The following is a 26,235-nucleotide window of genomic DNA, read 5'->3' as shown; positions in this document are numbered from 1 at the left end:
TTTTGTTCCAAATTTGACTAGCTCGCCTTATTCGGATTTTTCAAAAAAAATAAAAAATTAAAACCATACTTAAAAAACATTATATGCCGAACGGTATCCTAGTAAAAATAATAGTAATTATGATTTTTTAATAAAACGAGTAGGACTAGATTTGGTGTAAAATAGTTAAAACAAATTATAAATCCTAATGGAGGGAGTATACACTAGCTTCAATTACTGTTAGGAATCTGTCGCGCTTCAAAAATCTGTGCTTAACTTGAACAGAGGAGGACCAGACCATATGTACTGGGAAATGTGTGACTTGATGTTCAGATTTCTGGTGTCGAGCTGCAGTATTATATATGATCTGCGTTTAAACGTGTGAAGCAGTACGTGACAGAGTTTTAATCCCTTGACGACCGAATACACAATCTGAGTGTCATGGAGGGATCCACTCAGTCGCTCCCTGCATAGGATCCAACATTATTCATTTACTTCATTTACTAATACTATAGAAGACGCGATGCAGAAGACGCGATGCAACATTATTCATCCAACATTACTGAAGAAGACGCGATGCACACAGGACAGCTGCGATGAGCAGTGGTAACAGCGACTCATCATCAGGTTCGACGATGCCACGAGCTGTGCGAAGTACTACGGGGAGTCACCGGAGTCCGACGACGCCCGGGCAGCGTCGTCGTCCCCGCAGCAGCTCGGCCCCGGCCTGCAGCAATCGTCCATGGCGGCCCCGGCAGCCGCCGCCGCCACCGCGTGTGGCAGAGCCGCCGGGAGCACGCTGGCTCTCAGCAGAGCTCGCGGCACGGCCGCGGCGCCAGCGCTTGTCTCGGCGCTGCCGGAGATGAGGACGCACACGAGAACCACCACTAGGAAGTTGGAGACCTGCATGTTGCTTCTTTTATTTCTGCCTTCTGGTTCTGGTTTCTGCTTCACTGTATTTGCATGGACGGATTCTGGTGAGTTGCGATGCCTGCCTTTTTATAGAGGAGTACGGGGAGGGTTTTCGTGCGATGATACGATTGAAGAAAATCGCCTGCAACTACGTGAGCTAGCCGGCGGAGCCGCGACAAGCCACGGGCGGGCGCCCCGAGGTGGCCTGTAGTCTGCTCCGTCCGCACCGGCGCCGCCACGCACATGAAACAATCCGCGATCTTCAATCTTCGGCGAGGATGGATGGATGGGTCGTATATGCTAGAAGAGGGGACGTAAGCTGAACGGAACTCAGATCCCCTCCGGATCGAAACGAAAAGAAGGATCTAATTTCTTCCTCGTCCTCTTCAATCTGAAGGGTTTGTCTGCGGCTTTAATCGGCTGCGGCTCTACGGTATTTTGTTTACAGCGGCAGCAGCTGCAGCTAGAGGGCAACCGAACCATTAATTTCTATCTATTTAAGTTTAACTAGTAAGGGGTTTAGTCTCACTTCTAACCGAATAAGTAATAAAGAGAATTTAAGTATTCAAACTAACATAAGGCCGTAAGACCATCTCCAACAGCTTATATATATATATACTAGGTAGGTGCCCGTGCGATGCCACGGAACATAAATTGCGAACCTCCAATGGACTTCATTTGAGACAAGTGATGCCCAAAAAAATGGGGGTAAATTGACACAGCTATCACTTGCATTACTTGCCCTATGCGCGGAAGAATCTGACACAGCTATCACCCATGAAGATTTTTGGTTAACTTGTGGAACCGGACTTCATTTGAGACAAGACAACAATACCAGTGTTGAGCTTGCCACTCGGCCATGGCACACGCGAGAACACGGGATGATCAAGTAAGAACTGAACAGAATGCACTAATACAAAAGGCTGGCTTGCGTTCGCTTCCTTGCTCCACAGGAAGCATAGCTGATATACAAATCGAGAAGCAATTTATGTTCTGTGGCATCGCACGGGCACCTACTTAGTCAACACTTAAGTTCACTGTTTTTTTAAAAATAATAAAGTTCACCAATCAGATTGGTGGGATTTAGAATTGCGGGATTGAATACAGACATTAAGTTCTTTCAGCGCAGCAGGAACTCCCTGAATCCAAGCATGTATACCAATTCTTGGCCCTCCGCACAAGAATCTGCAAGAGGTCCCCAAGAGGTTAGGTTTTATATATCACAAGAGGTGCAAGTTAGATCTAGGGCACATCAAGAGGTGCAGGTTAGATTCCAATACCTTCTAAAAATGCATCTGAAGATAAAATGCATCTGAAGATAAAACAAACCACAATGTATTGCATAATCCACTTGTATTGTGTGGTGATGAAACTAAATGTAAAAATATACTAAACAAAAAGGTGACAAGGTATGTACCTTTTCATCAATTGTTTTGTGTCCTTACAAAGATTTGGGAGTAGAGAACAGACGAAGTGCATCATTAAGTGTCTGAACATCATTTAGGAATTATATCATGATGGAGCAGTAGGCAGGGTTGAACAGTAGCTGATGCTTTGTTACCTGCTAGATATATATTCATCAGTATGCAACACTGGAAAGTGGAAAGACAGGATAAACAACACAAGTGGGCAGACTCAAGCATAAGTTTCACTCTATCCCTATGGTGAGTATGATCAGGGCATTTCATTGAGCATAAAAAGTAGCTTCGATGTGAACGTTTATAGCATAAATCTGAAAGCCTTTTTGTCAAGCTTCTTTTTCAAACTCAATATATATTGGTCTGGCCATAAGCAGATAATAACAATAAGCAGATAATATCATGTTCATTTACATAGAGAAGCTGCAAAATGTAACTTGCACGCCTTGCCATTTTACGACCGGATCATTTTACTGGATAATCAGACAAACGTTTCATAATTAACATATGAACAAAATTACAAAAAATGATATGGCTGAAACGAAACCTCTCAGTCAAGATTTAACAATTAATAAGGGTTTGTAATTTCAGGCTTTTAATCTGTTTAGTGATATAATGATATCTAGTAAGTGTGTGTACCTTGGAAAATCCTGGTCCAACAATAGGATCCTTGTACCAATAGAACATTCCTCCTTGAATATCCAGGCATAAATTGAGAGAAACAAAAATATATGCACATGGTCTACAGACCTCAGGGCACTTCAGTGTTCTTCCCATGGATTGTATTGCTTTATAGAACTTCTTGTGAACCTGAATTCGGATCAACCTTATGTTGCTTTACTGGATGAATTGAACAATTCAAAAATAGAAATGTTGTAACGCTTTCCATATATCTATTGTTTTAAGTAAAGATTTAGAAACTACTGGATTTTTTTAAAATATATATATATATATATTAAAGACATGAAAGGATGAGAAGAAGTTTGAGCTTGACATCACATATTCAACGTTCTCCCAACACACATACAACACAGGCTCTGCTTCAGTAGAAATAGAGTTCAGTAGTCGTTTAAGCAAACTGACTAACCAACACAGGATCTGCTTCAGTAGAAAAGCAAAGAGCACACGACCCAAACAAATGGTACCATCGAAGCGATGATACAAAACAATGAGCAGCAGCGAGCCTCAACCTGACAATAGCTTCTTGTCAGGGGATTGAAGCGCGACGAAGCCGAGCTTGGGCTTGGAGTACTTCCTGTACACCGCCTTCTGCTTGCTTTCCAGAGCCAGGGTATGGAAGCTGATAAGCCGCCTAGCGCATTCCCTGCGGTTACGGTTAAAAGCATCATCCTCAGCAACCAACAAGTTACTCCTAGCCAAAGAATTGAAAAGTAATCTACATTGTTTTCAGCACACAGGATTGTTGTGAAATACCTGCAGAGATCGTCAAGCAGCTCTTACGGCGGCAGCTGCCCCCTCGATGAAGACCGGTTCAGTCCCCCGCCACCCGCCATCGTCATCCACCGGCCAGCGCGCCTTCTAAGCGCCTGTTTGTTTGAGATAAGAGTTTGGTTGTGAGCAGTTAGTTCGGAGAAGTTCGTAGGCAGTCGCGGACGATGATGGAGAGGTTGAGCGCCTTAACGACGCGGTCGGAGAAGTCGGGGACGAGGCAGACGAGCGGGGGCCGCGCGAGGGGCGAGTCCCGACTCCCGAGATCCGAAGAGCAAGCATGAGGGAGAGGGGAGGGTGCCGGGATGGAGATCGCGGGGGTGCGGCTGAGGTCGACGCCACGACAACGGCGAGGGTGCAGGGAGGTAATCGCGATCTGCGGGGGCCGGCTGCGGCTCGTGCGGAGGAGGGGGGGGCAGGAGGCGGCGGGACGATGGGGTGCTCGCACGGTTGGACGATGGGGGCGGGGCGATGCGTGGGGGTGAGAGTGCGCGCATCGGACGCATCAGACGGCTGAGAGACTCTAAAGTGTATTGGACGGTTGAGATCGTCAGAAGGCAGAACAAGCAGAGGCAGCCTACCCCTTAGAGCCTTAATAGGTAGTATAGATTTTAGCTAGGCGTAAGGTGCACGTGGGAATGAGAATGAGATTTACGGGGAGGGGGTAATGAGAATGGCAGAACATGGAATGGCAGCCGGGAATGAGAATTGGCAGAACACGGAATGGCAGCAAGGAATGGGAATGGGCTTTGCGGGGAGGGGGGAATGAGAAAGACAGTGCGGGGAGGGGGAATGAGAATGACAGAACACAGAATGGCAACCCATGTTTGCCATGTTTCCACTTCGATTCCTAGATCAATAAATACAATGCTAGATTGCTAGTGCTATGAAATTATACTAAATCAAGAGAGAGATGAAAACCTCATACTACAACATAATACAATGGATGTAGGTATCACTCATCGCTATGCTCCTCAACAAAAATCAGCTGGTAGCTGCCGCAGTTAGCTTGTACTTAAGGTATGCTCTGATAAAGGGATCTAGCTCTCCATCCATTACGCCAGTGATGTCCGACGTCTCACACCCTGTCCTGACATCCTTGACGAGCTTGTAGGGGTGGAAGACGTAGTTGCGTATCTGCTGCCCCCACTCTGCCTTCACAATGTCTCCACGGATCTGCTTGATTTCTGATGCACGCTGCTCCAGGGCGATCACCAGCAGCTTCGCTTTGAGCCGGCTGAGGGCCTTTATTTTGTTGGCCAGCTGGCTCCTCTCCTCTGCAAAGTTGGACATTAAAAACAAATGCCAGATTTATCTCGTATTACCTGCAGTTACTTTGACTTCTTGATTTCAATTTTCAAAGATATTTCAGACATCCTGGCTACACAAAGTTGTAAATAGCTTTTCTGCAAGAGTGGCAATCCAGCATTGGTAAAAGCTAAGATTTTACCTATCAACTATGGTCACGATTCAGGGGTAGGAAGTTCTGGTACTTTCAGGAGGGCATCAATTAGTTTTTCACATCTTTTGCTTACCACCAATTCATTTACTACTTTTTTTTGCTTTTTTTGTAATCGATTGCCTAAGATCCAATGTACATAGAGAAGACTGAGTATGTGTTGTTCACCACAATGCAAATGCAAACTGGTGTGAAATTATACCTGAGCAGCGAACTGCAATTCCAGTTGGAATATGAACCATGCGAACAACCGTTTCCACCTTGTTCACGTTCTGGCCTCCTTTACCTCCAGCTCTTGTGAAGCTTATCTCCAGGTCCTCTTCAGGTATGTCCACAGCCATGGATTCCTCTGGTAGAAGAGGCATAACCTCAACACCAGCAAAGCTTGTCTGCATAAAGTAGCACATATAGCAGAAAACTGAAAATTAGAAAGGTACAATATCTTTAACTTAGACAAAATGTTGATAAATTTACAGAATTAGAACAGTGCAATGCAAATATTACCTGCCGAAGCCCTTTAGCATTAAATGGTGATTGACGAACAATCCTGTGTGTCCCTTTCTCGCCAGAGAGATAGCCATAAGCATATCTCCCCTCTAGTTCAACAGTTGCTGATTTTATACCGGCCTGTTCACCAGGTGATTTCTCAACTACTCGTGTCTTATAACGCTGCTTCTCTCCCCATCTTACATACATCCTTAGTAACATGTCAGCCCAATCCTGCATAGATCAAACAATTTTTTTAGTAGGATACAAGCACACAGAGTAAGCAAACAAATGCTTTTAAATGAAAATTTTGGTCATCGACATTCTTTCATGAGGTCAGTACATAACTATATTTTTTCACAACCATGCCAGACAGATCCATATAATTAATAGGTGAGTGCCCGTGCGTTGCAACGGAACCGCTACATTGCAGCCATATACGTGTGTTGCTATGGTTTCTATATATCACATATGTCGATCTTGTTTAAATGGGTGTTGTGGAAAACTGGCAATCATTTTTAAGTAGCAATATACTATATGTTACCATGAAGCACTGGTTTCGTACAACAATAACGAAATGTTATTGTTAAGTAGCAATACCCATAAATTAGCACTAAGATGAACGACAATTGCTCAACTCGGTTTTATCCTGTGAAATAGAATACAACAAAATTACCATTCTAAGCAAACAAAGCTTCAGAGTCCACAATAATATCATCAGTTCACTACTACAGGTGCCATAAGGTAGAAAGCAATAAAGGCTAACACAAAGTTTCAAATCACATGCACTGCATGATAAAAATAAGTTACCGCAAAAACAGATGGTACAAGCATTGTGCCATTGTAGACCTTATATTGGGATAAGAACACAGACTCCTATCTCATCTCATAAGTTAAAGGCTTCATACCGCGAGATAGGAGCAGAGCCCACAAGGGACGCCTTTGCCACTATCTCTTCGGTCACCACCCCTCCGCGGTGGGCGTGAAGACGACATTTGGAAAAGAAATTCAAAACCCGCAATCTGCTCCACAACTAAACACCTAAATAGAAGGGATCTTGTAGCTCCACAATCAGCTAATATGTGCAAGCAGGTTCTTTTGGAAAAGAAATTCAAAACCCAAGAATAACATAGGTTGTTTGCTTAGTACCTCCATCCGGTTTTGACTTTTGTCACAACCAACAAAATGAAGACCATCAATTTCAAGCATGGGAACAAAACAGGGATTGACCTATAATAAATAAATAAATAAATAAAGAAAAGAAACAAGTAATAAGTTCCAAGCATATTATTACAATGCACATAAAAAATAATAACTAATAGGATGTTTATAAACAAAGATTGATGACAAACCCCATATCTATGATGATAACGCTCATCTACATGTGGAGAACTTATGTACCTAAAAGTTCCAATCAATAGTCTACCGGCTGCAGCAGCTTCCCGAGCGAGGTCCGCTCCGCCGTGTCAAGACCACAACCATGGATGCACACATTAACTTTCTATGATTCATTCTTCTGCAGACTCGAAACGTTATCAGTTCCAGCAAAACACTGAAAGAAAGATAGATGTAGCTTTGGCCAACGACAACTCTTGAGGCTCTAGGATAAAGTTCAAGCAATCTCATAAGCAGTACTTGAGCAGTATACAACAACACAAATGCCATGCAACGGAGACAAAAATTAGTCTGCATATACATCCTTATGCTAGTGAAAGACTGATTATCACCTCAACATTAGCATAGTTGATGTGAGAAACCAATATTGATCTAAGCAGCAGCAAGCAAGCTAACAAATCTTGATTGTGTTTGATAGAACAAAAACCTTATTACTATTTTTAAATTTGTTTTCATTCAGTAATCACTTAACCAAAGGACGAATAAAGCTTCAGCACAAATTTTCCTCTCTCAATTTTCATTTTTACCAATTTGTAAAAGGTTGCAGGAACCAGCAGTGTAAATTAACAAGCCACTATAAAGGCATACAAAAGAACTAAATATGGTAACAAGTTAAAGTGTGCAATATCGATGGGGAGATAGCTTAATGTTGTGCAGCTTACATCTGAGAACCCGACCACTCTGCAGTTCCAATCTGCAAAAATAGCTTTACATTATACTCTATATTCAGATAGCACATGAAGTAAAAGCACAGGGCCATAAGAAGATGAGAATGTTGGTATTTTCCTATCAGTCAAAGCAAACATCCTATCAAATATTTCCCTACCAAGCAAAGCAAACATCCTATCAAATCTTTCTCTAATAGGCAAATCAAATATCCTACACATTCCTACATTAGGTTTCAATTACAGAAAAATAATTTGGAGCATCAATTGTGTGAAATATAGTTGTGAGCTCGTTTTTCAAATATCATGATTGTCAACTACAACAGAATGGTTTGTCTAGTTCACCTGTTTGTAACTTACATCAAAGTTCTATTTTCTCTACAGTAGAGTTCGACAAAAAGATTAGAAGATCACTATAAGAAAACAGATAACAAGCACATAGAAAAGTTATATGGACTTAACCATAACTGTTTTGTAGTCATGGTTTCCTAATACACCGCATGCATACATATGCCATGACTACACTATTTTTCTAAAACAAAACAATTAACACAGTTTAGCAAATAAAGGAAACTGTACCTTGAAGGTGCTTCGGTTCTTGATCATCGGATCATCACTAACAAAGCTTCGCAATTGACCTACTATTTAAGGATTTATCTTTTGCAGGTCACATATAGATGGAGATTGCCGCACAAGCGGCGTTAAATTATCTATGCACCAGTTAGGAAGTAGCAGTAACAAGCTTATTGACTCCAGTCTAAAATGTAGGGAAAAAGAAACGATTAGCGACTGGTTGAGGGTCAACAACACATCATTGTATCATCATAAATAAAAAAAATGTGGAGCTCACCTGGAGCTTCTTGATAGCTGAGCCATCCTTGTTAAACTATAACTCATTAGCTGCTTTTACTCTTAAGTTCACCTTCCTTTGAAGGCGCACATTCTTCCCTATTGGAGAAGCCATAAGGCCGACCGTAGAAGTGGTGTGTGCGGTTAGACACATAAATTAGTCGATAAAAAACATATATTACCATCGATTTCAATATCTCATAATTGTGGCATTGACTTGACTGCCAAACAATATAGAAACAGATGAATTCAATATAATTGTGGCTTCAAAAAACATCCACTAAAGGTAGCTTTTAAGAGTATGATAAAACCAAATGGTCAAGGCATAATAATAAGTTTATTCAATGGTTATATCTAACAACAATCGAATTCATCTTAAGAGTATGATAAAACCAAATGGTCAAGACATAACAATAATAACTTTTAAGAGTACGCTGCATGTAAAAATCTAGTGATGCAGTGAATATAACTCACTGCAGGCCACATGTCTCACTACAGATGAAGGCAAACAAAAAAGAAAATTACACCAAGAGAATAAATAATCAAGCATACAAAAATAAAAATAAAGAGACATTAGGGTTTAACTCTCTGCATTGTGATTTAAGTCTGTGATACTTTTAAGTGCTGATCTGAATATAATTCTCTGCAATGTGATTTAAGTCTGTTATACTTTTAAGCGCTGATCTGAGTATAACACTAATCAGGAAAAACTTGTTCTAAATATACCACTGGTCTGAGTATACCACTAATCAAGAAAAACTTGTGTGATACTGCTATGAGTTCGAATGAAGAGACGAGAAAATTACCTGGGAGAGCGCCGAGAAGCCATAGATCGAACAGATGCACGTAAACAGCTAGCAAGAAATGGGAAGTAATCAGTAAAAATGCATTTAAGTCATGGAATGAGTCACTTAAAAGATTTAGTGCTACTGCTATGAGTACATCGCAAGAAAAAATTTAGTGCTGATTTGAATATAACTCACTGCAATGTGATTTAAGTCTCAGATTTTTGAACAGGGCTAGAGTAACTATTCTAGTATTAAATATGCTTACTAATTCACAATTGCACGACACAAATATCAGTAGAATATATATAAAAGGTTTACGTTATTGTTTTTCCCCTTTTAAATTCGAGAGCATGTTTAACTCACATGAAAGAATGAAGGTTTATCTGAGTGAAAAAATTACCTAAGAACATAAATATCAGCTGGTTCATCTATATCCAGCCATTCTTCAATATCCAATTCATTGGGTTGACATACGTCTCAATGTTCCATGTTCCTACACAAATCATGTATTATCAAGACTTTGCGGATTAAATGATAGAACATCACTCCAAACTACAAACTACAGAATAATAAGTAGCATGCTTTTACATATTTCAGCTGGCCAACAAGTAGCAGCTGAGTCTGATTGCTGCTACTGGCATGTCACCACCATATCAGGAATTCCGGATTCAGGAGTAAGTGAGTAGCAGGAATGCGAATTCAGTCCAAAGAAATTATGGGAGAAGAAACGATGTTATTAGACCGACTAAATCTGTATGCATGGTGTCTGTACCAGAGCTCTCTAACGTCAACATACTGGGCACGAAGGATCTCTGATTTCTGCCTTCTATGCCTGCATGGTGCAACCTTCATTTGACTCTCTGAGTGGCAAAGTAGACTACATTAGCATACGTACAGGGCGGCACGTAGGCCAATGAACGACGACCACAATCTAAAAGACACTCCATCCCGTGAGGGAGTTATTATACCAGTCAGGGAGGATACCGCATTACCATTGCTATCAAATGATCAACTACCTTTAACTCTACTATAGTCAGGTGCCCGTATATTGTTACTTCACATCATGCTTGTTAAGACGCATAATTGCATCCATGTTTGCTAGTAGAAACTTCTCCATTTTGAAGTATAGTGAATGGTAGTTGCAATTCTTTAGTATTCGTCAAAATAAATATGCCATGAATTTTTAGATCGAGGGGTTTGTAGACTCACTCATCTTGGTCAATACCAGAGCCATTCATTGCTGGTGTGTGTCACTCTTGGATTGCGCCGACCCATAGATGAAGAAATCTGAGAGTGATATTTTCCTGTGGCGGGAGGCGAGGAACCGGCCACCGTTCCGAGAGGAGGTGACCTTGTTGCTGCGGCTGTCATGGCGTGCTGACGATGAGTAGTGGCACAGGTCCGTCTACGAGGTGGAGCACGTCATGTTATCCTGGAAGGAACATGGCGACATTTGGATTGCAACGACGGGTCGCTCACGAATTTGCAAAGCGATAGGATGGCAGGTCGAGCAATAAGTTGAATATAACTCACTGCATTGTGATTTAAGTCTCAGGTTTTTGAACAGGGCTAGAGTAACTATTCTAGTATTAAATATGCTTACTAATTCATAATTGCACGACTTAAGCATGAGTGTGGACGCCTACGTTAGGGTCTTAAGGAGTAGTAAAGACTTACCTCGACAAAGACAAATTATAATTGTGAGCAGTAGCTCCCCGGATGATAGGCGCACAACACCTGCATGAGGTTTCAGGACTGTACCTGATAGAAATGTATAACGCTGCTATCTAGAGCAGGTGCTAACCTGATAGGGAGTGAGCTGGACAGGAAACTGAAGTTTGTTGAAGCCGGTCACTACTGAGTACTGATGACAGGTATATCATCTCGAAGAATAACAAGGACCAACATGTTTGCCACTACTGAAGCTAGCATATCCTCTGGTCCACTTCAAAGTACCGATGGCTCGCCTTTTCTGCTGAATTATTGCTGCCCGAAGACCCCTGCTTCTTTTTATAGCAATAGCAAAGCAGGGGGAGGCATGACAACACAAACTTCAGAAAACCCTATCTAAACAGAGCAATGGAGAGAGTACCTGGGGTGGAAGAGCAGAAGTCAGCAGACCAAGTTAACCAAGCTGGTCTAGCTGATGAGAGTACCACAGTACCGTGGCTGAAGTTGGGTCTTGATGCGCCAAAAAGTGAAGAAGTCAAGCCTCAAGAGGTGAAACCAGTGGGCACTCCACATAGGACTTTCTCCTGCAACTACTGCATGAGAAAGTTTTTCAGTTCGCAGGCTCTCGGTGGGCACCAGAATGCGCACAAGAGGGGAGGTGTGCAGCAAGAAAGACATACAGACTTCAGATGATGATGGGCCTTCCTCCATCCGCTTCCTTTCTCCATCCTTCGAGAGTGAACTCGCACTCCACGATTCTGAAGGGTCATGGTGAAAGAGCTGCGGTTCCCGTAGCAAGATTCGACGGAGGCCGAATGAGTGGCTGGATGCCTTTTGCAGTTGAAGAACCTGGAGGGTTAGTATGGCCAGGAAGCTTCACAGCAAGTTCAGATGAGTCCAAGAAGCAAATGGAGAAAAATCTTGACCTAACCCTACGTTTGTAAATTAAACTGTAATAAGAAGTAGGTCATCATATGTAAGCATTTTATGATTCGACCAGACGAGGGAAGGCCTGCAGGAGAACCACTCGGGGCTCGACCGGCGGTCACTCGCGGTCTCGCGCAGTCGGCCGTAATTTCACAGCAAAAAAACACAACGGAAGCCAACAAATTTCCCTGCCTCCGCAGCATTTGAGATTGAGAAAAGCCCTAGGTGGACATTTTGTCAATCAGACTGAAGAACCCTAATTATGTGGCTGCTCTACTGCGGGGCACGAGGAGCAGAGGGGAACCCAGGGAGGTGGAGGCGCCCGCGGGTGTGTGGATGAGGATCTGTCGTCGCGGTTGGGGAAGGTCCTGCGTTGCGCGAGCGTGGGCGAGGAGCATAGCGCATCGAGCGGCACCACACCGCACCCAACCTCATCCCTGTCACCGTCGGTTGCGCTAGGAGGAGTGGGAGATGAGGAGGTGAGAGGAGGCGGCAACCATGTCACGGTGGAGGCTGGTCGGGGAGGCGAGGACGCGTGGTTGTGGGCGGCTGGGGAGGTGGAGCAGAGGCGGAGGGAGAGGCGGTGAGGGCGCCGAGCGCAGAGACGCCTACGTTAGGGAAGGAGTTGGAGCGGGAGGGGAGTGGAGGAGGTGGTGGAAGTGGTCGCGACGCGCACGGCCCGCAAGCAGAGGCGACGGACGAACGGTGATGATTTGACGCATATAGATGGACGGTGTAGATTGGCTGAAGGCAGAACAGGGGAGGCAGCCTACCCCTTAGAGCCTTAATAGGTAGTATAGATATATATATATATATATAGGGTGATGGTAATTGGAGCCCTGGGCTTCCATTAGTATAGGAAGCCCCAATCAGGTATATCTACGCGCGCTCGATCTGGTTCTGGTTCTGGTTCTGGCTCGAGCGGATTGCAGCGTAAAACGTGACCTAAAACAGCGTAAATGAGTACGAAATTTAGCGTAAATCTTATATCTGTTTTGTAACAGCAAACGAGGCCTAAAATTACGGCGTAAAAATCGCATGCAGCCGATCGTGCGCGGGTTCTGGCTCGGGCGGATTCCAGCGTAAAACGTGAGCTAAAACAGCGTAAATGAGTACGAAATTTAGCGTAATTCCAAAATCTGTTTTGTAACAGCAAACGGAGCCTAAAATTACGGCGTAAAAATCGTGTGCACCCGATCGTGCGTGGGTTCTGGATCGGGTGGATTCTAGCGTAAAACGTGAACCAAAACAGCGTAAATGAGTACAAATTTTATCGTAAATCATCGATCTGTTTCGTAACGACAAATGGGTCTCGAATTACGGCATGAAAATCGCCACAGGCGCTGTCTCGGGCGGATTTTGGCATAAAACGTGAACCAAAACAGCGTAAATGAGTATGAATTTTAGCGTAAATCATCGATTGATTTCGTAACGGCAAATGGGGACAAATTACGGCGTAAAAATCGTGCGTGGGTTCTGGCTCGAGCGGATTTAAGTGTAAATCGTGAACCAAAACAGCGTAAATGACGGGTTCTGGCTCGAGCGGATTTAAGTGTAAATCGTGAACCAAAATAACGTAAATGAGTATAAATTTTAGCGTAAATGAATAGAAATATCAGAAACAGACAAATAGATGGAAGCGGATCCATGAACTGAAATATAGGTCATAAAATCCTATTGACATTGGCATAAATATGTATACAAAATAGCATAAAAATAGGATCGCCGTCCTGCGGAACCAGCGCCTCGCATCTGGGATGCGCCACCACTTCGTGCCTAGGGGAGGATGCCGTCGTCGCTAGCGCCTAGGGAAATCCGCCGTCGCGACCGCTGGCACATCGCCGTCGTGCGCACCTCATGGGGCCGCCGCCGCGTGCGTGCCCTCGGGATCCGATGCCGCAGCGTGTCCCTAGATTCGCCGTCGCGCCACAGGAATCCGCCATCGCGAGCGTGTCCCCAGATCCGCCGTCGCACCTCAGGGATCCGCCGTCGCGAGCGTGTCCCCAGATCCGTCGTCGCGCCACAGATGCTGGAGCGGCGGTGGCGGTGGCCATCGCAGAGACGGACGGGACAACCGCCGTTGTCACCGGGCCTAGGGTGCGCTGCCGTCGTCCGTCCGCTTCAAGAGCGTCGTCACCGCTTGCTCGCCTGCCTCGGAGCGTCGTTGTTGCTCGTTTCTAGTGGAGCGCCGCCGTCGGTCGCCTGCCTCGAGGTGACACCGCTGCTGGCCCCCAGGATCACCGCCGCCGCCGCTAAAACCTAATTCCTGGCGGCGTGGGGGTGTTTTTATAGTGGTGGCGTGGGCCGGATCGTGGGCCCGATGCACGTAATATGCGCAGACTATATTTGCATAAACTGATACACACATCAGCATAACTCGTATTATATTTTGGCGTAAGCAGTTAGGTACAATAAGCCAAAAAGGGTCCGGTGCGGTCGCGCACCTGGTCGGTACGTGGTCGGGGCTTCCTATAGTTAAATAGAGCCTAGGGCTCTAAATACATATACTATATATAGGGTGATGGTAATTGGAGCCCTGGGCTTCCATTAGTATAGGAAGCCCCAATCAGGTATATCTACGCGCGCTCGATCTGGTTCTGGTTCTGGTTCTGGCTCGAGCGGATTGCAGCGTAAAACGTGACCTAAAACAGCGTAAATGAGTACGAAATTTAGCGTAAATCTTATATCTGTTTTGTAACAGCAAACGAGGCCTAAAATTACGGCGTAAAAATCGCATGCAGCCGATCGTGCGCGGGTTCTGGCTCGGGCGGATTCCAGCGTAAAACGTGAGCTAAAACAGCGTAAATGAGTACGAAATTTAGCGTAATTCCAAAATCTGTTTTGTAACAGCAAACGGAGCCTAAAATTACGGCGTAAAAATCGTGTGCACCCGATCGTGCGTGGGTTCTGGATCGGGTGGATTCTAGCGTAAAACGTGAACCAAAACAGCGTAAATGAGTACAAATTTTATCGTAAATCATCGATCTGTTTCGTAACGACAAATGGGTCTCGAATTACGGCATGAAAATCGCCACAGGCGCTGTCTCGGGCGGAATTTGGCATAAAACGTGAACCAAAACAGCGTAAATGAGTATGAATTTTAGCGTAAATCATCGATTGATTTCGTAACGGCAAATGGGGACAAATTACGACGTAAAAATCGTGCGCGGGTTCTGGCTCGAGCGGATTTAAGTGTAAATCGTGAACCAAAACAGCGTAAATGACGGGTTCTGGCTCGAGCGGATTTAAGTGTAAATCGTGAACCAAAATAACGTAAATGAGTATAAATTTTAGCGTAAATGAATAGAAATATCAGAAACAGACAAATAGATGGAAGCGGATCCATGAACTGAAATATAGGTCATAAAATCCTATTGACATTGGCATAAATATGTATACAAAATAGCATAAAAATAGGATCGCCGTCCTGCGGAACCAGCGCCTCGCATCTGGGATGCGCCACCACTTCGTGCCTAGGGGAGGATGCCGTCGTCGCTAGCGCCTAGGGAAATCCGCCGTCGCGACCGCTGGCACATCGCCGTCGTGCGCACCTCATGGGGCCGCCGCCGCGTGCGTGCCCTCGGGATCCGATGCCGCAGCGTGTCCCTAGATTCGCCGTCGCGCCACAGGAATCCGCCATCGCGAGCGTGTCCCCAGATCCGCCGTCGCACCTCAGGGATCCGCCGTCGCGAGCGTGTCCCCAGATCCGTCGTCGCGCCACAGATGCTGGAGCGGCGGTGGCGGTGGCCATCGCAGAGACGGACGGGACAACCGCCGTTGTCACCGGGCCTAGGGTGCGCTGCCGTCGTCCGTCCGCTTCAAGAGCGTCGTCACCGCTTGCTCGCCTGCCTCGGAGCGTCGTTGTTGCTCGTTTCTAGTGGAGCGCCGCCGTCGGTCGCCTGCCTCGAGGTGACACCGCTGCTGGCCCCCAGGATCACCGCCGCCGCCGCTAAAACCTAATTCCTGGCGGCGTGGGGGTGTTTTTATAGTGGTGGCGTGGGCCGGATCGTGGGCCCGATGCACGTAATATGCGCAGACTATATTTGCATAAACTGATACACACATCAGCATAACTCGTATTATATTTTGGCGTAAGCAGTTAGGTACAATAAGCCAAAAAGGGTCCGGTGCGGTCGCGCACCTGGTCGGTACGTGGTCGGGGCTTCCTATAGTTAAATAGAGCCTAGGGCTCTAAATACATATACTATATATATATATATATATATATATATATATATATATACTATATGTATTTAGAGCCCTGGGCTCTGTTTAGCTAGAGGAAGCCCCAGCCAAGTATGAACGCACGTGCATTTCACAGCCGACTGACCTTTCGGTTTCCATATAAATACCTACGTGACTCCCGCGATTAGCTCCTTTGCTCCCGGCTCAGTTTCCATAACCGCAAAACCCCAACCCCCGCACGACTCCAGGAATCTCCGGCGATTCTTCCTTCCCGGCGACTCCGCTCCCATTTCCGACGACTTTTCCAACCCCTCGCCGCTCGCTGTCGAGCCAGTCGCAAGCGGCATTTGAGCGGCGCGCCCTCGGTTTCCCCAATCGTCGCTCCAACATTCGCGCCGCTGCATTCGGCGACCGGCGAAAACCCTACCTTCTCCGGCGACGGTTCTGCTCCTTCGCCCTCCGCCGACCCGACTGCTCCCACGTTCTCCGCCATCCTCAACATTCGCCGCCGCCAACGGGTACCGCTCCAATCGGTGTGTTCTTCCCAACCCTAGCTCGCGCGCATTTCATTTGATCGTGTTTGACCGTCAACAAACTAGTTGTTTTTTGTTCATTTTGCATTGTGTGGATCACGGCTAGGGTTGACATTAGTTATGCAGTTGATGTATTACATTTACGCACATTTACACATTTGGTTACGCACAATTACACAGTCGGTTACGCTCATGTACACAGTTGGTTATGCACATTAGGTTACGCTCATGTACACAATTGAATCATTTTTGTGACTGCATACACTTATTTATTCCATTACTGTTATAGTTAATACATTGTGTGACAGCATGTATTGTTTTATTGGATCGTATCCAGTTTTTTATTATTTTAAAACAGACATTATTTATTAAACCAGTTCACAGTTAATACAGATTGTTTATAGCAATTTTTGTTTTGCTCAAACATATCAGGTTGCAGGCAAATTGTGTTTTATAATTGCAACTGTATGCAATGGTATGCAACATATTCAGATTTTTATGAACGTATAACAGGACAGAACATATATGCTAATGTGTTTCATGTATGCATCTGTATGTAACATATTCAGTTTGTTATGATGGTATATCAGTTCAGAATATGTATGCATCTGTGTATAGTAAATGATCAGCCAACTAGTTGTTTTTCATAGAGTATATGTTTTATATAAAACTTCATTTCTGTTTAGTGCATACATTTATGTATTTTCAGATGATTGCAGCTAATGCATTATTTGGTTACAGCAAGGTCTGTTATTCACTTACTTTTTGAACAGTTCAGTACATGTTTTATTGAATCATATACAGTTTTGTATTATTACAAAACAGACATTATTTATTACACTAGGTCACAGACAATACAGTTTGGTTATAGCAACTTTTGTTTTGCTCAAACATATTCAGATTATTTATGTAAATGTGTTTAGTAAATGAGCAGTCAACTAGTTGTTATTCCTAGAGTATATTTTTTATTTAAAATTTCATATCTGTTTAGTGCATACATTAATTTATTTCAGAGCATTACAGCTAACACATTATTTGGTCATAGCAAGGGTTGTTTTTATTGAAACATATTCAGTTTTCCTAATAATTGAAACAGTTCAGTATGTGTATGCAAATGTAAATAGAGAACAGTATATTCAGATGTTTTAGGTTTGGTATTTAAAACAATTAGGTTAATTGATTCAATCATACCACACCATAACTACATATGCATATATAACCTTTTATTTTTTACAACATTGTATATTATGTATGCAGCTGTTAATTTAAAAAAATGAAGCAAGTCGACCGTCCTCCAAATAACCCCAAGCGTATAACAATCCAGTCAAGCCAGGAGTGCTTCAGTGTAGACATTCCCTCTGCAGAACATCATAACCCATGTCCAGAAGTTGAAAATCCTTCAATTGCTGACAGTCAAAATGTGACCAATGAAACAGTTCAGATTGATTCTGATGAAGATGACTTCATGCCAGCTATGAAGAAGCGCAATGTTTCTGAAAGCCACACAAGAGTGTTAAGAAAAGTCGTGACAAAGAGGGTTAAACATGAGGAGCTACCCCGACAGGTTAATGTTATGCATACCCAACAAACAATTTCATATTTGTAATGTTTTGATTATTTTTTTCATAATAACAAAATTATTTCATGTTGTATATTGTTTAACAGAGGCTTAATGTGAGGTGCAACCCCCAAGATGTCATTGCAAGCATTAACATTTTGAATGAAAGACAACGTGAGGCTATAAGACGCAAAGGCTTCTCTTCCATTCTTGATATGACAGTAGATGCGCTGTGCAGTAGATCACACCTCCAATGGTTGATGGACAAGCTAGACCCCAAGGATATGACAATACGTCCTGGTCCAGGAAAGGAACTCAAGATCACAAAGGATATTGTTCATCTTATTCTTGGCGTGCCAAATCATGGAGGTGGTAAACCTTTGGGTATTGATGAAGCAGTTGCAGCAAGCAACTTGAGGGCAGAGCTTGGTGTGGCCAAAGATGAGTTCAATGTGGCATTTCTACAGGATCGATTAAGGAAAGGCGAGGATGATGACCTTTCAATCAGATGTTTCTTCCTCATTCTATTCAACAGATTGCTGTTTCCAACTGCTAGCTGGGGCATCACATATCATGAGGTGCTTCTCACAGAAGAAATGCACCGTTTCCATGAGATCGACTGGTGCCAGTTGATTTTTAATGATCTATGTGAAGCTGCCAAGAAGTGGCACAACCGGATCACCACAAATGTCTCCACGACTATCTATGGATGCTCCATTGTTGTCCTTGTAAGTATAGCGTTTTTCCGTATGCACATTTATTTCATTATTAGTTCCTAACTTTGTTAGTTATGTAACATGTTTTACGATGTTTGTTATGTCTACTTACATTGCTATTGAACATTGTAATTTTTTTTAATGTAGTTGTACTACTTGGATCACCTGCATACAGCCGCTGCCCCCCATAATAAGAGTGGCACACCTCGCATTAAATTTTTTGATAAGAATAGCATAAAAGCTTTGACCAAAGCTGACAAGAGGAAGGTTCGCCATGGGGCTGAATCTTTCGGACACTGTGAAGTAAGTTATTCATATTTTCACAGTTGGTTATGCATAGTTACACAGTTGGTTACTCATAGTAACTACAATTTTATTTCTAGTTCCGAAGCTCGACGGAGACATGCTATGCAGTTGGACCTAAGATTGATCGCCAATCTGAGGCAAGTTTATGATGTACTATATCCACTGTTTATGATTATTTATTGAACAAATAGAATACGAAGGTGGACATGGATTCTTACTATTTTTTGCTGAACAACCAGCCGGAGTGCAGGACCAATATTTTTGATGCACCGCGCCCTGGCCCCATGCCTCGGCCAACTTTTAACATCAAACTTCCATCTATCAAAGAGATGATGTCAAGTAAGATCAACGATCTCCCCCATCGTCATCGATCTAAATTCACAGATATTCTTGCTGCATATGACTTGGAGGTTGACAAGTCATGCGTAGCCATAAAAGACAGCATCGACAAAATTATTGTCAAGCAATATGACATAGCAGACAAGTTTATAGAATTGATAGACGAGGTACTACGTGCCGGGTCTGAAAATTTGGAAAACGAGACGGATGAGCCACAGCAACCGGTGAATTCGGCTGATTCAGCAGGTATTCACTATTCAGAACATTTTATCTTTTGACATGTGTATACGTTTTTTGAGTACAGTTAACAGCTTATGTTTTTGTCACGTATACACATCAACATTTGATTTATAATTCAAATTTTGACATATATTATTTTCAATATAATTGTGTACAAGGACACACAGTTGATGCCACCCAGCCCACACCCGATATGCCATCCCAAGCTTCGCAGCTTGAGACCCAACTGGGTGCTACTCAGTTTGAAGAAATCCACGAAAGACAACAGCATATCCGTACAGTCCTTGAGACCTTTCCCGACGAATCGGATGTGGTTTCAGATCAACAGGTAATTTGTCCAACGACAATACTATTTTTACTCATTATACGTACATGTATGCATACTTCTTTTTAGCAGTATGCGAACCACACTTTTTTTGTCAACAGGAGTTCTGTTTTGATGTTCGAAACATAAGTTTGAGGAACACAAATATCACACCTCAAACCACATCAGCTTGCACATGCTTGCCCAAATTTGACGTGACACCGGAAAAAAATGTTTGTTAGCAGTCCATGTCTCATGTTATAATTACATTTTACTATACATACAACACAGTTATCCTAATTGTATACCTTTGTGTAGAGAGGTGCAATGGCAACAGAGGAGATGGAACAAAATGACAGTGGGCCAGTTTTTGACCAGACCCCAACTCCTCATGTCAGTATGATAACATACATATTACATAATGCTTTTTATGATATTAAACTGATTTTTTTAATGTTCAACCACTTACAACCATGTTGCATTTCAGGTTGATACACTCAAAGGTACTACAATCTCTGGATCTGATCCACCACTTACAGAGCAAGAGTGTATCCGTTCTCTGTGGGATTTAATTTGTTCCAAGGACATTGACCAAAGCAGGTACATGTAACCCAAATTACGAATAACGTATTTATAAGTTGGTTCATTTATGAAATAAGAATCTATACCTTTGTTCATCATACAGGGTAGTTATTGATTACGGTGATTACAGTGCAAACTGTATGGATATTTATGAATCTTTCGCGGAGGGTAAATGTCTTGAGGATGTCTTCATGCAGTGTTTCATAGAGTGTGTTCGTGATGATTCTAAAAATCATCGTCGAACTCTGACATCTAACAGATTAATACTTGATGTCAACGTTGGGGTAGGTTCTTCTTCACAGTTATTGTAACTATACACATAATATACTTACACACTCTATTTTTTTTATAGGCTCTGTTAAATTTTGAAGAACAGGAACGTCACAGCAAGAATCCTCAGCCGTTTGATCAAAATGTCCTACAGAATTGCTTGCACAACACATTGCCTGCTTTTGTGAATCTGGATAAATGCAAGTCGGTAAGTCCCATTAACATTTTGTTCACAGTTTCATCAGCTCATTAACTGTACATTTTAATTATCATGACTTTACAACAGCAACATGTAACCTATATTTACTTTTCTCATCAACAGATAATGGTACCTATGCTTAGCAGGGGTCATTGGACACTCTATGTGATCAATCTACACCACCGGGTTATCCACATTTTAGATTCGAATCCCTATGGTATACAACTTGGTGGCACCGAATGGAAGGACTATCATTATGATCCAATTTATTTAGGTGGCAGGAAATTCCCATGGGCTAGGGTGATAATGAGTAGACTGAGCAAAGCGTTACAACACGTTTGCCCCAACGCAGAATTTCCTAAGTTTGGTAATTTTCCATTGGATATGCCATCTAACTGCCCAACAATGAGGACAGGGTCAAATGACTGTGGATTTTTTGTGATGAGTTACATGAAATCTTATGATCACAATGCAGGTGTCATATCTTCTTTCAATCAACCAGTAAGTGTCTGTGCTAACTGTTTCTATAGTCCGGTTGCCATGAGTTGTTCATGTTAGCTATAGATGTGGCTGATGCAAGCTATGCTTTTATTGCAGGACAATTCCCGAGATCTACGTGCTCATGCCCTTCATCAACTCACATTCCATCGCATCAACAAGGCGTTGCCACTTCCATTAGATATCCAGAGATTTATGTTTGCGCGCAATTAGTGAACTATGTCAGATCTAAGCAATGGTGTGGGCAATGTACCGTATTGTGGTATTTTGGCCATTTTGTTCAGTTAACAATTGTAGGAAGCTTCCTTATATGTGCTGTTTTCAGAACAATTGTCATGCTACTTTGTGTTAGGGGTGTTACCCAGGTTCTTTCTGTGAACTTTAGTTGGCTGGATACTTATGGTTATGTCGCGAATATGTGAACATCAGATGTTTTCACTTCTGTGTGCTTTAAATATGATCTGTTTTTATGTTCTGAAGATGTTATATGTATACCTCATTGCTTAATACTACCATCTATTTATATGCGAGTATCATCCAGGCCATATACGATATTTCCTACTTCCAATTATGCAACATTAGTAAGCAATATACGCTATATTTATCAGATTTCAACAACTTTATATCTTAGATTATTTCTATCAGATACAACAGACTACTCGCGCGCCTGACTCACTGCTGTCGTTTTATCAACAGTACTGGTATATATTTTACACATTATACGATCATCCCACAAGTTATATACGCTGTTTTGTAGTTCCAGTTACGCAACATTATTAAGCAATATACGCACCATTCATTAGATTTCAATATCCACCTCTATATAAATCAGTTGCCAAACAAGCAAGGTTTATTGTAAAAACAAATTAATCGTATCTCATACAACATTCTAATCACTGTCTGACTCACTACTATCGAATTCATTTGCGTGTTTTTTAGATGTTGTTGTCTCATTCCAATCAGGAGCTTTACTGCCACCCTTGTTCCTAGATCCTGGAGGTCGTCCTCTCTTACGTCCAGCAAGGCTTGCCAACCTTTGTCTATTTTCCTCCATTGACAAACATGTCCTACTGTTGTGACCATCAGCAATTCCACACTTCTGACATTTCCTGGTCATTTTCTTTGTACCTTTAGCTCCCAATTTAATAACCCTTTCTTCACTCCCCTTTATTGTTCTTCCTTTGGGTCTTGAGTTATTTGGTCTTGCCAAGCTTATCCCATCGACTGCAAATTCCAGTTTCTGCAATTCAAAAGTAAATACTTCTCAGCATATAATATTATGTAGTACAACATACAGTATTTATACCATTATTACCTTTCTGGCATTATCATTTTGTTCACTGACACCACTAACATCCATTATTGCGTGATCATGCAAATTAATCTGTAATTGACAACACATTTTGTTAAGCTCAATCATAACCCAATAACTCAAACGTATAAATCATGTATATGTATAACTGCAAATCAGTAAAGTTGTTAAAGATATTACCTCTTCTAATGGACGTACTGGTATATGTATTTGATCATTGACCACACCTTGTTCAAGTATAATAGATACGTCTTGAATTTCCTGAAAATTTGGATGAAAGATCATTATACATCCTTTACAAATAAACATTAACAACAGAACGATTCAAACCTTGTTATTCCTTTCGTCAAATTCATCATCCTTTTCGTTGTCTCTATTGGCTTCATCATCGTCCTGAGATTTTATTGTTTCACACCTCATCAATATAATATGATTAATAATATGTTGCAACATACATATTAAAACATTACATACCTGTATACCATCTCCTCCACTAGTTCCACAAGTTTCCTCAACGTCTATATCTGTTTCCAAACGCGAAAGTACTTCGAGAAGCTCATCCATTACTGTTAGGGCTCTATCATTTCCTGCTTTGGATAAACTAGCATGATGCACTACTTTCATTGCCTTTTTAAGCAACATCTTCTGTCTATATGACTTAGTTTCTCCATCCTTCCCCTTCAAATTCCTATCATCTCTTGAAAACGGAACATCTTGCCTTGCAGAGGTGGTGTATCTTTGTAAAATATATTCTTTCGGTATCCGGTCAATCTGAAGATGCATAAACGCGCGTAGTACATGTACACAGAATAGCCCTATAAAACAATAATGATCTTAAGATTTTGTTCATATGTTTTCAATGTATATATTTACTTTGTAGTACTCCATACCTGTATGTTCCCAATGTTTGCATTCACAAGTATACTTTCCTGCATCTTCATCAGCTGTGACTTTGAATTGGTGCTGTCCCCAAACAATTTTATTCGATCTAGTTGTATGTTGCACTACCCAATCATTTGCACCCCCTTCTTCGTCATGCATTATCTTGAATGCGGTTGCATATTTCAAAGATTCCTGGAATCTACACATCACAGCCCTTGTGTATGCTCTTGCAACCCTTATCTCAAACATGTATAGCGTGTTCGTTTCCTTTTGACCCTGTGGCATATATAATGCAAATTAGTTACACTTATATTAAAGTATCAATATACGACATAACAATTTTATCCTCACCATGCTTCCCACTGCTTCTTTTGACTCTTTCATCTTTCTACTGTGTAGAAGTTTCATCATTTGCTTGGCGAATTGATGAAGCGGAGTATTTGCATCAACATGTGCACTTTTGACAAGCCTGTTCATGCTTTCGCTACGCTGTGTAGACAACATTAGACCACAATAATGATTTTTAAAAAAAGCAGGCACCCAATCCTTACGTATTCCATACAGCTTATCCAGAGTACTGTTATCGTGCAGATCAAAATCTTCAAGTAGCATTGACCATGCAGTCTCAAACTCCAACTCAGTCAAAGGATGATGTATTATAGATTGAAACCGTTTCTTAAAGTCCATTTCCTCAAATCTTGCATACAACTCATTTAGAAAAGGCATATACCTATTTTGCACATGCCATAGACATAAACGATGTATTGTATGCGGGAAAACCCTCTCGAGGGCTACTGGCATTGCAGGATCTTGATCTGCAAACATATATGACACAATTGTACGAATCTTATTCCATGTTATATAAAGAAAATAATATCTAATTTAAGCCATAGTTGATGTATATACATTTAATTCATTATTATCAGTCGTACCTGTCAGCATCACTCGTGGACCTTCGGTTCCCATGCATGTTTTGAAGGCGTTGAATACCCATTCAAATGTATCAACAGTTTCATCCCCCAACAATGCGAAAGCAAATATAGTGCAATGTAGGTGGTGATTTGAACCAACAAACATACCTAGTGGTTTTTCATACAGATTAGTCTTATGTGTTGTGTCAAATGTAACCGCATCACCAAAATCAATGTAATCCCCTTGCTGGCTTGCATGTGACCAAAATATGCTTAAAATCTTGCCTTCTTTATCCAATTGGAAGTCAGAGAAAAATTGTGGATTATCCTTTTTGTAGGATGCAAAAAAGGATAGTAGCTTTGCCACATCATTTGCATTTCTTTCTCGTTGCTTTGCCTTTTTCCTGAAATTATTGTGAGAATTTAGCATTAGGCAGAAACAACAACCATCATATATCATTATGTATATCAATCGGAACATATCATAAACTTACAGGTTATACATGTCCTGTGCTGTTACAGGCACACTCTCAGGACCACCGTGCATTTCTGATACATAATCCATAATACAATGTTGCGGGATTCGACTCTCTTGCATTGAACTTATGAACTCCATGTATTCAGGATCATGCGTCTTGTTGCATTGTAATTGATTCTTTTCGGTATCCTTTTTAAAAAATTCATGATTATGATCCAAGTGCAACAGATCAATACGCACTGATATAACTTTCTCTTTTGCATCATCATAAATTTTTTTAAGTTTCATACCGGCCTTGCATTGTGTCCGTTTCGAACTGGTACTACGTACCTTTGGGTTTGATATTCCCCTTACTGATCTTTTGCCTTCCATCGAGCAATTCAACCACTTACAATTTTTCCGTTCCCTATACTTTTTCAATGGAAATCCAACTTCATATGCATACCTACTATAAAATTTATATGCTTCATCCACCCCACTGAATGTCATACCAACCTTAGGTACTAATCTCGGATCAATTGTAACTTCCTGTGCAAAAAATATAAATTGTATCATCTATGGTACCCTATATATTTTTATGTTGTATGTAGATCATAACAATTTTCAGCCAAAAGTTTCACAGTGTATGCACAATATAAATACTTAATGTCACACCATCTCTAGCTGCCTTATACTGTATACAATTCAACGTTCAATACTGAAAATTCAAATCAGTTCAATAATACTTACATGTCTCTGCAGAATCACTGGTGTGTCCTGTTCATGATCACCAATAGTACGCATAGTATTAAGGTGCTGCCCTCCTTCAGTTACTGTCATCCTTGATGCCTCAAATATGGTCTGTTCATCAACCCCTGGGGCCCTCAAAGCTGCCGGTGGAGTAATTGCGTTTACAGCAGTAGCTGATTCTGTATGCTTAATTCC

General features: G+C 42.1%; 1 protein-coding gene, 2 long non-coding RNA genes and 1 pseudogene across 12 annotated transcripts; 1 reads left to right on the top strand and 3 right to left on the bottom strand.

Moving 5' to 3' along the window:
* Positions 1-4,584: 4,584 nt before the first annotated feature.
* On the bottom strand, positions 4,585-11,600 carry LOC103654164 (peptide chain release factor PrfB1, chloroplastic). Of its 10 annotated transcripts, none has more exons than XM_020550106.2 (14): positions 11,493-11,600; positions 11,205-11,406; positions 11,078-11,137; positions 10,610-10,832; positions 9,801-9,893; positions 9,419-9,466; positions 8,614-8,711; positions 8,343-8,520; positions 7,761-7,792; positions 6,853-6,933; positions 6,612-6,759; positions 5,722-5,937; positions 5,420-5,606; positions 4,585-5,035 (listed from the first exon to the last, which is right to left on the bottom strand). In XM_020550106.2, exons 8-14 carry the CDS (start codon positions 8,367-8,369, stop codon positions 4,743-4,745), a joined length of 984 nt encoding a protein of 327 aa, XP_020405695.1. In that variant the 5' UTR covers positions 8,370-8,520; positions 8,614-8,711; positions 9,419-9,466; positions 9,801-9,893; positions 10,610-10,832; positions 11,078-11,137; positions 11,205-11,406; positions 11,493-11,600; the 3' UTR covers positions 4,585-4,742. The 10 variants fall into 10 exon arrangements, with proteins under 10 accessions (XP_020405695.1, XP_020405696.1, XP_035822044.1 ...); XM_020550107.2 differs by having other exon boundaries at positions 10,610-10,805; XM_035966151.1 differs by adding an exon at positions 7,105-7,303 and having other exon boundaries at positions 10,610-11,406.
* Positions 11,436-12,050, top strand: LOC103649733 (zinc finger protein 4-like; annotated as a pseudogene).
* Positions 12,051-22,667: 10,617 nt separating this feature from the next.
* On the bottom strand, positions 22,668-23,076 carry LOC109944925 (uncharacterized). Its single transcript, XR_002268310.1, has 2 exons — positions 23,044-23,076; positions 22,668-22,968 (listed from the first exon to the last, which is right to left on the bottom strand). It is a non-coding gene; the product is annotated as an uncharacterized lncRNA (long non-coding RNA).
* Positions 23,077-23,369: 293 nt separating this feature from the next.
* LOC103637387 (uncharacterized) lies at positions 23,370-24,053 on the bottom strand. Its single transcript, XR_002268309.1, has 3 exons — positions 23,931-24,053; positions 23,515-23,855; positions 23,370-23,433 (listed from the first exon to the last, which is right to left on the bottom strand). It is a non-coding gene; the product is annotated as an uncharacterized lncRNA (long non-coding RNA).
* Between the last annotated feature and the right edge of the window lie 2,182 nt (positions 24,054-26,235).

This window comes from Zea mays, chromosome 3, assembly GCF_902167145.1.
Source record: "Zea mays cultivar B73 chromosome 3, Zm-B73-REFERENCE-NAM-5.0, whole genome shotgun sequence".
NCBI lineage: Eukaryota > Viridiplantae > Streptophyta > Magnoliopsida > Poales > Poaceae > Zea > Zea mays.
The sequence above is the reverse complement of the archived record's forward strand: the minus strand, read 5'-3'. Positions and strand labels throughout refer to the sequence as shown.

What these genes read in the sequence shown, in the direction of transcription:
- LOC103654164 (XM_020550105.2), bottom strand. Translation starts at nt 8,369, where the DNA reads ATGATCAAGAACCGAAGCACCTTCAAG. An exon ending in AGAACCGAAGCACCTTCAAG is followed by an intron (nt 7,793 to 8,342) that starts GTACAGTTTCCT and finishes CTATTTTTGCAG; the next exon opens with ATTGGAACTGCAGAGTGGTC. An exon ending in ATGCTAAAGGGCTTCGGCAG is followed by an intron (nt 5,607 to 5,721) that starts GTAATATTTGCA and finishes TACTTTATGCAG; the next exon opens with ACAAGCTTTGCTGGTGTTGA.